The sequence below is a fragment of the Corvus kubaryi genome, unplaced genomic scaffold (genome assembly GCF_017639235.1).
Source record: "Corvus kubaryi isolate FWS band 111438036 unplaced genomic scaffold, C.kubaryi_AGA036_p1.0 136, whole genome shotgun sequence".
NCBI lineage: Eukaryota > Metazoa > Chordata > Aves > Passeriformes > Corvidae > Corvus > Corvus kubaryi.
Genome location: NW_024580670.1, coordinates 4,448,308 through 4,462,810, shown reverse-complemented (window position 1 = coordinate 4,462,810; position 14,503 = coordinate 4,448,308). Strand labels below are relative to the sequence as shown.

At 40.9% G+C, this 14,503-nt stretch overlaps 1 protein-coding gene across 2 annotated transcripts in view; it reads right to left on the bottom strand.

Moving 5' to 3' along the window:
- Positions 1-1,134: 1,134 nt before the first annotated feature.
- MDFIC2 (MyoD family inhibitor domain containing 2) overlaps positions 1,135-14,503 on the bottom strand; it is a 48,073-nt gene continuing 34,704 nt past the window's right edge. Inside the window, exons 3-5 of one of the 2 annotated variants that reach the window (XM_042014065.1) lie at positions 13,832-13,900; positions 8,670-8,891; positions 1,135-5,126 (exon numbers count right to left, since the gene is read on the bottom strand). In XM_042014065.1, the coding sequence (XP_041869999.1) occupies positions 4,867-5,126; positions 8,670-8,891; positions 13,832-13,900 (551 nt within the window). In that variant the 3' untranslated portion in view covers positions 1,135-4,866. Of the gene's footprint in view, positions 5,127-8,669; positions 8,892-13,831; positions 14,106-14,503 lie in introns of those variants that run through there. The other variant, XR_006013780.1, reaches the window with a different exon arrangement.

Below are 14,503 nucleotides of genomic sequence, written 5' to 3'. Positions count from 1 at the left end.
TTCAATATACTGTGGTGTGAGCGTGTGAATGACTGGTTGATTTGCAGGATTCTCTAATAAGGAAGAAAACTTTTCCAATATTACTTTGCTGCTTAAACTGTTCTGTTCATGCAGGCCACCAATAGGATGTCCATGAGATATCTTCATTCTTCTTTCTTCATTTTATAAGCAATGTACTCCGGCGACCTGTGAACTTCTCTGTGGGAAGTCTCTGGTCCCTCTTCAATACAAGGGAAATGGTGTCTCCCACTGGAAAGCACTAGGAGATGGTAAGCCAGTGACTTTCAGCATTTTCTGATAGAAAGATTTTTCAGATTTCAAACAACAATTAGTGAACAGACTCTTCTCATATAGTGACAGTATCTTTTTTCTGGATACACTTAGAAAGAGGACAAATTATGGACTGTAACAATGACCGTCTCCACTCCATTTTATACTTGCACAGCCCCCATGATGACTGTAGTGACTGTGGGAGGAAGAGACACAAGTGTGGCCCTTCAGAGTGAGTTTTCTTCTAATTTTACCGAGCATCCAAGATGCCAAGTGCTACCTCAGGAGAGTGAAGCCCTTTACAGAGGCAGCAGATGCAGTTCGGCATTGCTCATTCTGTTGTGCTTCAACTCTGACCATGGAAGCACGAGCTCTTGGGACAGAAAGTGCTCTGTTTACACTCAGACCTTGGCATTTTTCCTAAGGGTACCAATTATAATGGTGTTTTTTGTGATATGGGCACACATCCATTATGAATTGGCTTGCACCCACCAACTCATTTTGCACAGGCCATGGAACATCCATCAGATGGCAACGATTCCCATTCATGTGCAATGTTAAGGAAATCTAGATCATTACCAGCAGAATAATGAATTCCATAGAATTGTTCCACTGTGCAATTATATGAGGTATGCTAAGAGAAAGGGCAGTTTCTCAATGAACTCCTCCTTTTTTTTTCCTAAGCCACAGGAATGATAGATTATTAATCATGATTAATGCTCAGTTACAGTGAATTATAGTGGAGCAGTGCCTGGAAATCCCAGTCTGCTTGGTAAACTCATTTTCTTGCATAATAGGAAACTTACCTTGCATTTAAGAGAACCCAAAGAGATAAAGATGAAAGCAATGGAACCACCCATTTCATATAATTAAAAGAAAAATTTAATAGATACATACATTCTTAGTTTCGACACTACTGAACTTTTCTTGATACTGTACAAGCATAACAGGAGAAATACAATTGCAAACATCTTAATTGTTCCTGTATTTTGCTTTCTTCCTGAGAACCAAAGTCTTCTAGAGCTCAGCTGTAGCACTCAGCCTGAATCCCTAAGCAGCATTGGAGTTAAGGCAGAATTGTGCATTGTCTGGACATTTGGAAGAGGTTGATGATTGCTTGAGAGAGTATGAATGATCAAAGTGCTTTAGGAAGCAGAGGAAAGTTGAATGAGGTAATATAATATGTTCCATTCCTATACTTGGGGGTGTACATGGGACTCATATTGTACATGGAGAGTAAGGCACCAGAATGACATTATGGAAGGGCTCATGGTCAGTCAGACAACTTAATATCCTCTGAGATAACTCATCTTTAAACTTTTGCAAGCCCCCAGAGGCTTTTCCAATATTTAGCAAACATCAATTCCTCTAAAGTTTACATCCTAATCCATATTGTGTTCTGAGAACAGAGTGAAAGGAGGTGAAAAGACATTTTTGTCTCAAGGATGAGACTGCTGGGTCATTTCCAAGAGGAGATCCTTAGACAGCATCCCATGGTCCTTTCCTGTGGAAGGTAGCAATGCAGCTTTCCGTTATTCTCTCTGTCTCTCTCTTCCCCCAAGCAATCTGTCAGCGCATTTCTGGTGCTGGGGAGAGGCGTCGTGTCGGAGCGATGTTCCCGTTTGCAAAATGGGAACTTCTATTTGTTGTTCTCAGGAGCTGGTTTCACACGCTGACATCTCCCCGGGAGCACAGCTGAGTCCAACATGTTCCCAACAGTCATCCACCCAAACGCCTCCTACTCAAGCACCCAGACCTTCCTTCCCAGTAAATAAAAAATACAGAGACAGCCCCGAATTGTTCCAAATGTTTCGGTTTCACTGGAGTATCTACCCATGTTCAGATCTGATAAATGGGTATTTTTCTGCACCAGGAAGTCAGTTTAGTTTGGGAATAGGATGGCATTTCAAAGAGGAAACACAGTTTCTGGAATAGTTAATGGAAAAGTCTGATTGACTTTCTCTGGTGTCAATATAATTAAATGTTCAATGTTGGAATTAACAACTTTATGAGAGAAAACAAAGTTATCATAAGCTGCTGATTCTACTGTGTTGTATGAAAAAAACATGTTTTTCAAGGTTTCATTGCTTAAAAAGGTCTCAAAAAACCTACTTCCTAAAGCAGGGAACTGAGCAATGTGCCATTGTACACCTCAGGGAGGGAGATGTTGCTGTGTTATTTAAAACACCACCGTTCACTACAACAGCAGCTGGGACATCCTGTCTAATCATGGCTATACCTGTGACCATTGTAATTCTGTCTTTGACCTTACCTGTGTCCTATAGTAGACATGACCTCAGTAGGCCTTAATTTATGGATTACAACACGAAAAAATCTTTTGAATAATGATTCCTAGGAAAAGAGTTGAAAAAAATTCCACATTTCAGCCAAAAGTCCCCGGTACAGTTCCACACCTGAATGAGACTTCAGTTGCCATGAGTTATCCCAGTGTGGCCAATGTGTTTTTTCTTGCAGACTCAGAACTGGAACAAGACATCCTGGCTTGAAAGGAAGTTCCCTATCTCTGATTCTCTCACTGACAACATTTTGGGGTATGCCACCCTCTGGTTTCCCCTCTTGGGCTCCTTCCAGCCATTGGACATGAAATCTCCCCTTTTGGAGAGTGGCATCAAGAGCAAGGACTGCCAATGTGCATCTTTATTGGTACTTCTCTAGGAAATGGTATGTGGAGCAAGCTTTCTGCTTTTCTGACTCCTAAATGCCTCGGGTCAGAGTTTTTATTCACAAATACTCACATGCCACTTTGTCAAGGACAACTTGTGGTAGAAAGGATGGAATGACGCAAGCGTCCGTGGCCTGGTATGTAGCAGTGAGAGTTTAGCTTAGCTTTGGAAGATTTAAGATCAAAAGTCTGTGGGAGAATGCAAATTGAAGCATTAAAACTCAGCATTGCCCATCCTGGGGTGGGTGACCCAAACCAGTGCCTCCTGGAGGGCAGTGGGCTATGCTTTGGGGTTTGGGTCCAGACACAGCCAGCAGGCTGGTACTGGTGTGGTGATGAAGGACTAATGATTTTTTTCCTTTAGGTGACTACAGCTCATGATGTGACAATGTAAGATAAACAAATCTCTTCTATTCCCCACCAATGTCCTGGAAGGAGCACTGAAACGAGGTGTTCTGGGCTGCTCACTGCATTGCTGAGGTTTGCTGTCTTCTGGTCACTAGGTTTTGTAAGACACCTGGACAAAGGTTGTTAGTGGTTCTACTTCTTACTTTCTGATTTTTTGAAAATGTGAGTTTTACAGAAAGAAAGGAAAATCTCATTATTATTTTTTTCCTATTAAATATTCGTGCATCAGGACTACTCTGATTAATAAGCAAGTGGCTTCAATTATTTTAGAAATGCTTAATATCCCAGTATCTTGCCCAGGATCCTTGTTCGGGATTCCACAGGCACTTCTGCACTGAGATCAGTGGGGGGTTTGGGAGAAATTTTAGTGCTTATACAAAGCAAACACTGATTTTGGTGTTAGTCTATAAATACCGAATGGGAGCAAGCAACTCTGTATTTTTCTCTGTGCTTAATACCTGTGTTCTGCACCCTCAGGCAGCAGAATTTACATGCTTTCGTTGTCATGTGTAATGTGCAACATGTATTTCCTTTTTATCAATCAGACCTGCCATCAGAAAAGAGACAGAGGGAGTTTGAAAGCACAACCAGGATAGATACTGTCGTTTTGTAATCTTTGGTGCACAGGTGGAGATGCCTGTTTGCACTAGAATAGGTGGCAATATTCTGTTTCTTGCAGAAATCTTACAAATGAAAATCAAGCAAAGGAGTTACTGGCTATCCACGGGGTAATTCTCCTCTGGAAGTCTGCAGTCAATTCCCATTTAGGCTAATTACACTTAAGGAGCCCTTTCCTATAACTAATGAACAATAGGCATAACCTGTTATTACATTACCGTGGGCCAGCACATTAATACACTGTTGAATTGCACTACCCCATGAAAATTCTTCCTCCACAAAATTCGCTGGAGATTTTTAGTGACATTTGCTGTAATTACCAGTAGCATGGTTTCTAATTCATTTAATTTTTTTTTCTACCTATACTGGCATATAAGAGTGTTTCAAGAGATTGAATAAATAAATTTTTAATTATAAAATGATGCTATATAATAAATTATTTATAATAACCAACAATGTGTAATACATGTTTAGGTATGAATCCATTAGGAAGATGAACTAATATATATATCAGTCCTAAAATAATATCGTAATTTGTTCTGTGTTTATGAATGGGGAAATCCGTGTTTAAAGGAATTAAAGGTTTATAAAAGCCTTGGATTTACAGCGGCTAAAGCAGCGAGCACGCTTGGCACTTAGGAATTCTGTTGTCATCTATGGCAGAGAAGACCTTTTTTTGTCCTTTATTGGCTTCAGCAGTTTGTGATATCATGCCACCAGAATGGTACAGATATAGAGACCTCCAGGGAGGGAGCAGCAAGATGCACATAGTCCTCATTGGCAAAACCTCTGGTTATGATTAATATTTAAAAAAAAAAAACAAAAAACCAAAACCTCCTTTGTAATTTGTCAGGTTGTTTTGAGGAATTTTGTCAATTATTTTCCTATTAGCGATAGCAGACTTCCGAAATCTCCATGGCGAGTTCCAGGCACTCCCCAGTCTCGTGGCAGGACTCAAAGAGGCTGCAATCAATGTCACAGTCACAGTTGCAGTCGTTGTTGCCGTGGTCTTCATCGGAGGTCTGGTAATATCTATTGGATGGACAACAGGTATCTGTCAGCCAATGTTCACAGGTATCAGGCAGCATTATAAGAAAGTCCCAAAATTGGCAGAACAAGCAGGCCAGGATAAGTGTTGCGCATTCATCTAAGAGAAAGGAAAAGCAGGGAGATGTAAGAACAAGGGTGAGCTGAGATTACCCAGTTTTAGGCCAGTGTAGCTACACAGAAGTGAGAGGGGTGAGCTAAAAATACACTGATGATAACTACTTCTATAGAGACAAGTGAAAAGTTTATTTTCTATTTTGTTTGCTCTGGAAAAGCAACAGCTGCATGAAAATAATTTGAATGAAAATATCCTGTGGCAGTGACATCCAGAAGAACAAGCCCTTTAAACCAAATTTTATCTTCTCATGCTCGGACAGCAAGGAGGCTGGAGAGGCACAAGGACCTGGGAGGGGACACAGCCAGGACAGCTGACCCTAACTGGCCAGAGGGATATGGCAGACCATATGGCATCAATTTAAATTAGGGAGAAAACAAGCATGAGTTTCTGCTTGAAAACTGACTGGGCATCAGTTGGTGAGTGGTGAGCAATTGCAATGTTTGTGTATTCTAATTATTTTATCACTATTATTATTATTATTTTCTTACTTTTCTGTCCTATTAAACTGTATTTATCTCAATCCATGAGTTTTCTTCCTTTTACCCTTCTGACTCCCCCATTCTGCAGAGGGGCAGTGAGTGAGGGGTTGCATGGGGCTGGGTTGCTGCCCAGGATTAAACCACGACACCAGCACAGGTGACGCTGCAGTTTATTTTCATTTTCACAAGAGTTTACACTAAAAAAGTTTAATGACCACCAAGGACAGGAAGGGAGAGCGGGTCTGGAGAAGAGCATTCAGAGAGGGCAGTGTGCTGGTCGAGTCTCAGCTCAGGGCCCTGCCAACTACCCACTAAATGTGGTTCTCATTTTTTTGTTCACAAATGTCAATTTTTTAAAGGAGTCAAAAGTTTGGAAAATAGATCATGTAGGATGTGTGTCTGGAGCCAGTGAATATTCCTGAAAACTTGGTCACCATGACTAAAACTCTGTGCTATGTTTGTGCCCTCCAAAAATCAACTAATTAACTCCCCATCCCTCAGCCTCCAGCATCTGGGGAGGCTGCTCGGGTGCAGCAGGTGTGAGATTCCAACTGTGTGAATCCAGTTGGAGCACAGACCCAGACCTTTCCTTTTTTTTTTTTCCCTTCTTGTTTTTGGAAAGGAAAAATGCCTTCAACAATATGAATGTCTTTTCATTGGTTCTTTCAGGAAAGCATATGGTTATAACCACATTTCTTGCCCTAGGATGACTAACTGTGAACTCATTCAACTGCATTGGTTCTGTTGTGGCATTTTCTATCTCACGTAACATTAAGTTCACTGCCAGGAAGTTTCCAGAATTATGCTCTTTTTTTTTTTTTTTTTTTTTTTTTAGAAAGCTTTCTTGATGAAAAACAAAATTAAAAAAAAAACATTCCAGCTTCTTTATTAAGAAAAAAAAAAACAACGGCAGTTAAAGCAGGAAGCAAGAATAAATAGCATATGATTGAACTTCTTTCTAAGTGGCATATCATCACCAATGTTATCAATTTTAATACTTATTTAAATATGTCAAGATCTATTTAGGTTCAGACAAGCACAACTAACTTCTAAGTCAGTTCTGTTGAATAAGAATGACTAGATTTCAGTGATACTTAGTAAATTCATTCTTATATTTTTTTCTAGCTAAATGAACTGAAATAATTATAAAATTGAAACATTTAATAAGGTGACACCACTGCATTTAATTGTATGAAATTTACAGTGTAGAAAATGTAATCATTTTATCCAGTAGTCCTTGGTGTAATTAAGACAATTCTTTTTAGATCTCTTATGTTTTTGAAATTTCCTTCCTATACATAGATGTGAGAGACAGAATTCAAAATTATGTCTTAATTAAGGATTTGGCAATTTTTTTTCTCCCTCTCCAAAGATCCATTTTTTTAATAACAGGTTTTTTTTTCTTGAATGTGTTAACCATAATGGTGCTTATGTAATCTGGAAAGAATAGATATGATTCGTAGGGCTTCATCCAGGAAAGAGAGCACACAAAAAGCACAAGATTTTAATAATAAAGTAATGTTTCAGCACCGACTCTGTGATGTGCAGTAAAGATGCTTTTAAATTCCCATCAGAGCACACACCATGAACTGTGATAATGGATGTAACACATTTCAAAAAATCTGCATGCGTGAGGCTTTTTGGTCCTGTTTTAAGTGGGGTAATGTATATAAATAATAGATATTAGCAATTAGACATCCATTCCTATGCATTCATTTATATATTTGAAAATAAATTAGCCACAAACTGCATAAAAGAAGATGCAATCTCTTGTTTTCCCCTCTGTTTTCCCTGCTGTTTGCCAAACGGCTTTACAATGTTTATCTCAGTGAGAACAATGACCTCAACTCTTGTTCTCTACATTAGTAGATTAATTAGCACAAAAGAAGAATTTATAATAATTTTTCTAGCATGCCTCATCTCTAATCTTTCCTGCTCTTGTTTGCTGGCATCTGCCCACACAGATGAGGCTCAGAACAACCCTGGTCCAAAGCTTGCTGGAGACTTGGTGGTCATCCTTGGAGAAACCAATGAGTTTTGGATTTGCTCTTGTCTGAGCACAGGGAACAAAATAATCACCAATTTCCTCATCTATTGCTCTGCCTTCAGAGGTTCTCCAAGCACCAGCAAACAGGATTTGGCCTCGTCTATGTGGAATAAGCAGTAAGTTGTCAGAGTGGAGTGAGCTGAGTATGCAGTGACAACCACAAATCTGGCTTCCTTTGGTTTTCTTGGCTTCTATCCAGCCCTTAACATTATTAATTAAGCACAGATTGGGGTTTTTTTTTGTTGTTAATTTCCTTCATGTTCAGCTTTTTTAAGGAGTATGAAATCTGTTATTTGCATCACATGGGACACACCTGTGTGCCAGTAACGGTTGAGATAGTCCTCAAGCTCACAAACAGGGAGTATCTGGACAAGAGGACAAGTCCCCTAAATAAAATAAATACTTCAGATCCTTCCTTGAAATTAAGTGTATTCCAATAGATGTATCAGAGACATCCCTTTTATGAGGATCAGTGACACAATAGAGATGTTAAGGATTCCTGCAGAACATGGCACTTTATTGTGTTGATCTGTATTTAGAAATGCTCAATTTAGGAATTGTTAAATGATATGCACGATAGATGCCAGCTCCATCGGATATAACACACCAATCCATTATTGTGAAAGGCACTCAAAAGAAACTTCTAAAATGCTTCACAGAGCCTTTTTTCAACATCCACTGGAATAAGCAGGAATAGCATTTATCTGACACTGACACTGGTGCCTCTGTGCAAACACTCATTACTAAAGTACAAATGCTCTGTGGCACAATAGGCTCTAAGCTCCTCTTCTATGACTTTAATATCACTGACAATTTAAGATCATCTTCTAGAAATTCTCATCTATCACACAAATGTCTGCAGGGCAACTTAACATTGCTTTTGGCGATGTTCTTGAACCTCCTGTTCAACATTTAATTTCGAGTTGGTTATACATAGTTCTTTTGCAGTGGGCATTATTTAGAAATCAGCTCAAATGTGATCTGTTTTATAAAACATACCATCACTGTCTCTCTGATGTACTGATGCATCATCTTCAATGTAAGTGAATTCTCTGCATTTCTCCAGGGAAGCAATGGATGATCTGCTTGCATCTGACAATTTCTTCTCATTTTTGGTACCCTTTGATGAAGCGTCTGTGATGCTGAATTCTGCGACAGAACTCATAACAATACCTTTCATAGGCTTTTCATCTGTGTGTTTTTCATTTGTAAGCTGGTTATCTGGTGGGATTAGGGAAAAAAAGACTGTGATACCAAGGCAGAGATCTGAAAGAATAACATATGCAGAATTTTCAAACCTACAGTTGTTTACTTCCAAGGCCTAACCCTTCGTACCTAGTGATTTCAGTCCCTTTACAGAGGCTTATTCATAGTAAAGGTATTTGTGAATTTGCCTTCTAAGGTTTTCTCTCAAACCCAGAGGACTCAGAGGCTAAGTAATAATTCACTTCCAGTTCGTGGGATTAGGTTTGGAAAGAAAACAGAACTATTGCCTCAGTTGACATCGATTTTGAGTTTGATATCCTAACTTCAATTTGTGACATAAAAGAAGGCAAAACAATTATCTTGTTATTTTTCAGCTGCAACTTTGTGTCCCTAAATTAACAGCCAACAATGTGCACGTGGGCGGTATCTGGATGCAGATGTGCCAGCTCACTGTGGCTCATAATCTTGTAGCAAAGAAAGCCAGATGGTCTCTGTTTAGCATCCAGATTCCTTATTTCATAACTTCATCCCCACTTACGTTGTTGGCCTGGAAGTCAACTAGGAGATGGGATACTTCACATGCTGTCAGCGTGCCAGAGAGGCAGCTCAAAAACCAGAGGGAGAGCTTAATTTTAAGCCCCAACTACGGGAAAGGTTAAGAAGAGTTCTGAGTTCAATTTATTCCTGAAGAACTTCTCAGGCACAGATAAACACGGGTTGATATATAGTTTCACTCACTCTCTGAAGTGATCAAGAGGCCAAGAAACACAGTCATTCACTCCATGGCAGGGATGATAAAACCTCATCAGTTCTTATCTACAGCTGATTAACTCCTGCACCTCACATCAAGCACAGCCTCACTTTTTATCTTACTTAAATCTTGTGATATGCTTGCTCTTGAGCTATATACAGAAAATCAATCTTTACAAACACCTCAGTTTTGCAAATGCTACTTTCTGAGAAGATCAGTAAGTAAGTGCTCTAAAGTGGTTTGTTTACACTCAGCTGCAAGGAGCCTGAAGAGAGACCCTGCACATCTCTTGGGTTTTAGGTAGCTTTGACTTCTGACATATATTAAAGAAAAGCCAAGGAAAGGCTCACAGAGAGTGAAACCTTGATGAGACTGTAGTTGTTCCCCCAGTATCCTTGCGGCCGAGAGGAGGAAGTGTGGATGGGATGGATGGATTGCAGGGTAAGTGAAAAAACAGGGGAACCATAAGGCCTGAAGAGGGGGGAAGCAAGGATTTGAGGGCTAAGTGGCATCTGGCACAAGCCCATTGAAGGCTACTGAAGTGGTGAGGGGTCTGGAAGACCTTCTGTGTGAGCAGAGGCTGAGGTAGCTGGGCTTGGTTGGCCTGGAGGAGAAGGCAAAGAAGGGTGCTGGATGCTGTGCTCCCCTCCAGAGCCAGGGTGACGGAGAAGCCACATCCCAACTCCTCCCAGCAGTGTGCAGAGGAAAAAGGAGGGCACAGTCAGAAGCTGCAGCAAGGGCAGCTGGAGCTGCCTAGGGAATGAATTCCTCACCATGGGAGGTGTAAAGCACCAGAGCAGACCCCAGCAAGGCTGTGGTTGTGTGAAGAGCTCACCTGGGCATGGACCCCAGCAACCTGCTCTTACTGCAGGTTTCTGACAGAGGCCAATGTGATTCTAGAAGTCCCTTCCAAACTAATCTTTCTGTGATTTCTATGACTCAATTTACTTACAGAATGAGTGAGCAATTCATTTAAATTTCTGCTCGTAGTAGGGTCTCATGCCATTTTAGATAATTTTTACCTGGCGAAACATGTAGAAGCAGAAAATCTGGGTAGAGGTTAGTAGAGTAAGACCTTGGGATAAGGTAAGCATAAAAACTAGGCTATCATTTTCATTTTAAATCACTGCTTTAAAGTTGTGTGGCAGAAGTATTGCCTTGATTTTGAAGTCTTAATGACAACAAAGTCTACTGTGATGGAAATGTGGGGTTTCCCTGTCCTGGAGAGTTTACAGGTTGGCCTTGGGCAGGGAGTGAACGATGGCATGGAGGCAGTAAGAGAGAAGTGGCACAGAGAGGAGTCTCAGAAACCTATAACTGTCAGGTTTTGTGAGCATTAAGATAAAGGAAAGCCGCAGGTGAGATGGGAAGGGCAGAGGAGGCAGTGGCTCTGCTGGGTGTGACCCAGCAGTGCAAAGCACAGCAATTCTCCCCTGAGGTTGTACCTTTGGTCGGAGGAAATCAGCATCCTGGGCTATGCATGTCTGGGTTTGCCCATCTGTGATGATTTATTGATGGTTTTCCCCCCAGAATAAGCAAATAAAGGGGTTTTTTTCCCTCTCTGACTTCTTGGCCAGCCTCTTCAATCCAGAATGTGAAAACTCATGTATTTTGGATGTCCTTACTTGTACAGTAATGACTGTTTTCCAGTGTTCACGAATCAATGACATTCCACAAGTTTGCCTGCACTTCCATTCAATAACAAACCATCTCCAGGAAAAGTTGTGCTAATTGAAGCAGCAGGGCTCAGGAGGAAGCGATGTCCTGCTTATGCATTGGATTTATTGGACAATAATTTATTTCTGAGTCCAAAAAACACAAGCCTCAGCTTTTATTCAGGTGCCAATATTACAAATGGATCCTGTGTGTCCGCACTGAGAGCTACCCCCAGGCTGGGCCTTTGGATACACATGGATCAGATCAAAAGGCTTAGGCAACAATAACTATTATTTTCCACTTTCAAAATCTGCCCAAAAATCTAAACTAGACATATTGTTAATTAACAATATATCTGTTGAGTTCCCCAATTCTGCAACAATACAATGGCCCACTGAATGCATTTAAGCATTCAAGAGCGAGACTGCAAAAAGCCTGACAGAAGTAATCAGTAAATGCCAGACTAACATTTACTGTATCCACCGACTTCTACTATTCATACTTTGAGTCAATTTTTATTCTTGAAGTGCCGTTGAAGAGAAATCAAAACCAGAAATAGAAAGGCATAGACATAACCTGAATTTTTCAATACAGCACCATCAAACAAAAGGGTAACAAAAGCTGTCACTCAGGGACTCTTCTGTTTGTTAAAGCATACTACATCTTGGAAAATACAGTACATTTTAGTGTCAGACTCTTAGTTTGAAAAGTTCCCTTTCAGTAATGTTATACTTGTCTTGTACAGCTAGATCAAGTCTTCATGCAATCACTGTAACAAGCAACTTGCTATGACAAGCGAGATCCTTGCTTCCAGAAAACACTGCGGGAGAGGCTAAAGCAGTGTACAATTATAGGTCTCCATTTCATTTTTATGCAATTACCTTCATTTCAGCTGTGGGTCCATCTACATTATGTCTTTTATCAATTTAATGTTTGCACAAAGTGTCTGAAGAAATAAAGATTGTGCTAGACCAGCAGAAAAAAAAAAAAAAGGTGGCTAGCAGTTTTTTTTTTTTCTATTATAGTTTGTTGCTGGGTGGAACAGCAGTAGTTTGAGAGTTTGGAACAAATAGATGTAGCCAAATAGGCTTTAAAAATATATTACATACCACTGATACTATTTATGATTACTGTTAAATGACAATATAAAAAGAAAACTAAATTACAATTAGAGATGGGAAGAGGGTCAAACTTTCCAACTCTCTTTTAAGAGCCTGTATTCAACTTCAGATGTCCACATATGTCTGTGTTTTTAACATATAGAAATCAACCACTGAAGTGAACTTGAAGGGAAAAATAAGTGTATCATGATGAAGAAATCTCAGATTATTCAGTGTTAGACTGTTAGGCAGAGGCTGCTAAAGGTACACCCCCACAATGTGCCATTTTTAAATAGTATGAAGTAGCAACTTTCTTCCTCACATGGGGAAGCTGGGACTTGCCTTGGCTGTTGCAGAAGAAGACTGGGATCATTCACCCATGTTTGTATTAAAGATAGTCTCAATACTCGCATGGAATTTCTTTTTTCTTTTTCTTTTTGGAGTTGGGTGATTCAGATGGCTGACTACAGTGTCTAAATTCATGAAAGCAGAAAGTAAGTCACTTACTTTCCACTGATGCCAGCCCCAGATCCCTCTGGTTAATAGGGAGGAGCAGTGATACCAAGACTTGCATTTGCAGTATGTCCCCTGACCTCTGTTTCTCTTCATTGGCTTTAGGCACAAACCAGCATCTTGCAGTCCTGGAGAAGAGGAGTCTGCAGTTTCCCTGCATGCTTCTGAAATTAGATTTAATATAGAGGCATACAAGGGCTCTAAGCCTATTTTTGATAAAGGACAGAGGATTTTAGAGGTGCTCTGTTCTGCTGGACAGGGACTGCAGAAGTGCAGGTAATCCAAAGCAGCTCTTGGAGCAACTGTTTAGGGGGAGATGCCACTGAAAGAGAAGGAGAATTGAAAGGGCTCATCCACATCTTACAAGCAAAGGACGAGGGAGCCTGTGGCTCTACTCGACACTGGCATTTGTTCCAATCCATCCTGGCAATGGCCCTTTGCCTCACACCCCTGTGATAAGGAATCCCAAGGGTTAATGCTAAACTGTGTGGAAAACTGTAGCAGTTTAGGACCTGTAACTTTTTAATTTCCCCCGAGGCATCTTTGTGTATCAGTGCAGCGAAAGCACCAAAGAACGCCTGGCTGCTCCCCCTGCCATTCGCTATCCCATGCACTGCTCTTGCTACCTGTCTGTTTAATGTATCACATGCTCATCACTGAAAGAGCTGTGTGCCATGTCCTTTCAGTCTTGAGATGACACAGGCAGAGCCACATCAGACCTGATGGATGATAACTTGTACATATAAAGGCTTGCTCTGAACTCACTTGGTTTGAAAGGACTCACAGAACAATGAAACACAAACCTCAGGGTTTGATGGCAGTGCTTCAAAAAAGCAGAAGTAAAAAGAAAAACAAAACACTTTTTCTTGCTAGTTTAAAGGATATAATTCTCTATCAGGGAGGCAGTATCTGCATGCACGGGGCCAGCAGCTTACCTGGATGGTCCTCACTGCTTGATGTCACCCCAGGGAGGGCCAGCAGAGGCAGGGAGCTGGTGCGACGGTCTTGGTGGAGAAAAAAAAAACCAAAATTGAAGAGGGATAAATATCAAATAAATGTGGTTTGGCACAGCTATCACTCTCAGCCACTTAGTGACAGTCATTGACTTCAGCAGTTGTTGCTCTGAGGTCAAACAGAAGCAAGTGCGCTTCCTTGCAAAGGGAGGTTACATGGGATGGTGTGCTGTTTGTGTTACCCTCTGTCTCATAGCTGGAAAGGAAGCAAAAAATCAAACAAGTTGCTAAGAGAGAAAGTTTCACCTGAGAAGAGGTGAAGAGGACCACTGGCAAACACAGAAATTCAGGTAGGTACAGAAAATTTGAGAGCTGGGAGGTCTGAGATGTAATATGGGGCATCATCCATGCCCACAGACCCCAGAAACCTTAGATGAGGTTCCCAAGTAATTAACAAAGGAGGAGAGAGGAAATTTCGGCCCAAACTCCAACCTTCATGGCCTGGCAGTCTTGGTGGACAAGATGCCCAAGGTCCCCGTGGTGGCAAGCCCAGGCCCCCACATGGAGCAATGCTCCTCCACCTTGGCTGTGCCTGCCAGGCCCTTCACTCCATGCCTAAGGCCTGGGCTTAAACCTTCTTTCCTCCTAAGTGTC